Source organism: Melozone crissalis, unplaced genomic scaffold (assembly GCF_028551555.1).
Source record: "Melozone crissalis strain CALT ecotype California unplaced genomic scaffold, PUWL_Pcris_2 ptg000014l_1, whole genome shotgun sequence".
NCBI classification, from domain to species: domain Eukaryota; kingdom Metazoa; phylum Chordata; class Aves; order Passeriformes; family Passerellidae; genus Melozone; species Melozone crissalis.
In genome coordinates this window covers 21,030,009-21,033,364 of record NW_026535792.1, presented here as the reverse complement: position 1 = coordinate 21,033,364, position 3,356 = coordinate 21,030,009, and the positions used below count along the sequence as shown (strand labels likewise).

Here is a 3,356-nt window from a genome sequence, read left to right as displayed (position 1 = left end):
TAAAGGACCACTCTGTGGCAGAAGCACACCCCTGAAAAGGAAATGTTCTGTCCTTAGTAATTCAGAGGGTGAAATTAAAATCAGGGTCTAGAAATGCAAGTTGGTGGGAGCAAAGAGGGGAAATACAAGAGTTGCAAGTGGGCAGGACAAACCCTGTTGCTGATGAGGGTTACAAACAGACCACACATTACATATAAACCAAAGAAAGGACGTTGTGCATTCATTGGCCACTCCTCCAGTCTGCAAAGTTTCTCCTGAAAAACCCTGGAAGGGCAGGGACCTGCCAGCCCCAGCCCCCTGTTCAAGAAGTTCTGCATTCCAGCAGCTTCCGGAAACTTTTCCGAAAACTGTCATCCAGGAAAGCGTACAAGACAGGATTCAAGCATGAATTGGCATAGCTTAGGCTGGTGATGAAGTAGGATATCCCAATGACCATGGAGGTCTGGGGTAAGTCAGTGGTCAAAGCCACGATGGTAGCCAGGTGGAAAGGGGTCCAACAGAAGAGGAACACAGCCAGGACTATGAAGACCATGATGGTGACTTTCTTCTTGGCTTTGTCCAGGGCTCTGGCATTGGAGTTCAGGTGCATGTTCCTCAGCTTGTAGAGCATCATGGTGTAGAGGATGCAGATGGTGGATACTGGAATGGCAAAGCCAAGGATGAGGGTGTAGATCCTGCAGGCTTTGAACCAAAATCTCTCAGGCTTGGGGAAATTGAGACCACAACTCTTGATCTCCAGGTCGTCAGTGTAGACATTGGCAAAGATGATGAAAGGGAGGACTATGATGGTGACCAGGATCCAGATGCACAGGCTGACAATCCTGGCTGCTCGGTACGTGCGGTGGGGCATCCTCTTGGACCTGACCGTAGCCAGCACCACCAGGTACCTGTCTATGCTCATCACTGTCAGGAAATAAATGCTGGAGAAGATATTGTAGTGATCTATGGATAAGATGACCTTGCAGAGGATTTTTCCAAAGGGCCAGTAGCGGAGGAGGTGCTCTGCAATATTGATGGGCAAGACAAGGGTGAACAAGTCATCAGCAATAGCGAGGTTCAGGATGAACATGTTGGTCACAGTCTTCATCTTGGGGGCCTTGAGGATCACATAGATGACAGCAGTGTTGCCTGTGAGCCCCACCGCACAGATCACAGAGTAGATCACGGGCAGGACAATGTAGAAATCAGCTGCCTGCTCTTGGAGGGTGAAGTTGAACCTCATGCTGTTTTCCAGGTAGCAGCTGTTGCCTGCATTGCTGCAGGAGCTGTTCAGATCATCCCAAAAGATGTTTCCCATGCCTATTGACCACAGACCGCCTCCAGATACCACTGAAAGCCTCACTAGCCCAGAAGTGAGAGGTTTTTTGCTTGGTTGGGATATTTTCCCCCTCCTGTGAGAAGCAGCTGTTACCTCATTTAGATGTAGCTTATTTTCAAAGGTGAGTTGTGAGGCTTCTTGGACCACCTAACTTACCTCTCCCCCCCGTTGGAGAAGTTAGATTTTGAAGTGGTGATGGGAGAAGAAAATGTTTGGAAGACATAAGGCTCCATGAACCAAGAAAACAAGAGAATAATGTCTTTCTAAAGAAGTCAAGGAACTCTTCTTTCTGAGAGCATTCCGGTGAGCTTTGGCTTTTCTTTGCTGGGGGAGTTGAGCGGCTCTCACTCAGCTGTCTAAAGTGACAGTTCTTTTGGGGCTGGCAGGAACAAGGAGGCAGAAGGGGGAATTTCGTGCCTGGCTGGCTGTTCACAGCCCTTGGAGGACTGGAGGGATGGCTGCAGTTTCTCTGGCACAGCTCTTGCTTTCCGTGCTGGAGCAGAAGCGTTCCAGTGGTTAATTAGTGCCTGCCTTTGTGTGGAGTTCAGGCTCTTCATGGACAGCGATTTCACAAACAATGAAGAAGTTTCTGACACTGCTACTCCCCACTCCCAGGGTCCCCTAGCAAAAGAAGGAGGGGGAAAAATAGTTCAGGGAGTATTTCTGAAATTAACATTTAAAGGGGATTTCCCTGCAATCAAAGTACACCCTTAAGCAAGGGTGAGTTATGAACTTACTCTGAAAACCATCCCCAGTACCAACAACTGGCAGCCCCCCCAATTTGGCACAGATAGACAAAGCTGTACATCTCAGAAGTTCAGGATTAATCGGGGAAGAGAGAGAAAAGTACCCTGAAAGAGACACAGCAGGAATCATCTCACCTGTAGCAGTCACCACATCCATCACTATTGCCTGACCCATACTTCCAAGAATTCCTCCACAGGGAATGAACAAAAAACCGACCCCTACCCCCCTCCACCATGAAGATCAAAGGTTTGGCAACCGGTCCCAGGCTCTGCAGAGAGAAGTGCCTCACTTCTCCTGCCTTTTGTTGTCGCACAGCAATAAAGTGAGCTGGACTGCCGGCGCTGGGGATGGGGAGTGAAGTGTCCCTTACCTGGGAAGCGGCTCCTCTGCCTCCTCCAGCACCTGCTGCTCTCACTGGTGAGCCTCTTCCCTCTGATCCGAGCTGGAGGAGGGTCTCTGGGCTGCTGACATATGGGGATTTGCAATCAGATCAACACGATGCTTCTGTGTGTGCGTGTTGTGTGTCTGACCAATTAGCACTTGCTCGGATCGGGGAAGGGGGGAAACAAGGGTTTTCTCTCTGCAGGGTTATTGAAAGAGTAAATACGGTGAATGTTTCCTTCAGGAATGAGGGAGATGTGGAGGGACACAGGCAGCACTCAGGACTGGCTAAGTGAGGGATGAAAGGATGGGAAGCAGGGGGTTAAACTGCTTCAATAGGGAACAGTGGCTGGTTTTAACAAAGGGAGCAGGAGGAGGGTGAGCTACATTACAACGCGCAAAATAAACAAATAAACAGATGTACCTTGCCAGATCTGTGCTGTTTTCGGCTGCTCTGGGGGAGTTTGGCTGAGTTCCTCCAGCTGGGTCTCTGATCCGGCTTTGGAAATCCAGTGAAATCCTTCAGATGTGCATCAGGAGGTGCAGGAGTCCCGTGAAGCTTCTTGGTTATAGAGCAACAATGTAAGATCACTTTACCAGCATGTCCCTAAAGAAAAAAAAAAGAAAAAGGAAATCAAGAGTCTTTTGATTCTCTTTTAGTCTTTTAAGTATTGCCTGACCTTTGTTTCGAGACAAAGCAAGGGAAAACAGGAATCCATCACTGCCATGCCTGGCTGAGTGCATTTAACCAGGAGGGCCAGCTCATAGATCTGAGCCAGTAGCCAAGAAGTGTGTCTGACTTTGCTCCTCTTTTTGGATGTTTTATATTCTTCTGGCAAGATTATTGTGCACCAGTAGCTGGGTGGGAGTAAAACATTTCATTGCACTTCTTAAAGACATGGCTATAACC

The 3,356-nt window shown here is 48.6% G+C and overlaps 1 protein-coding gene across 1 annotated transcript; it reads right to left on the bottom strand.

Annotated features, from left to right (window-relative positions):
- Positions 1–301: 301 nt before the first annotated feature.
- On the bottom strand, positions 302–1,297 carry LOC128935049 (neuropeptides B/W receptor type 2-like). The gene has a single exon (XM_054273039.1). It carries the CDS (start codon positions 1,295–1,297, stop codon positions 302–304), a length of 996 nt encoding a protein of 331 aa, XP_054129014.1.
- Between the last annotated feature and the right edge of the window lie 2,059 nt (positions 1,298–3,356).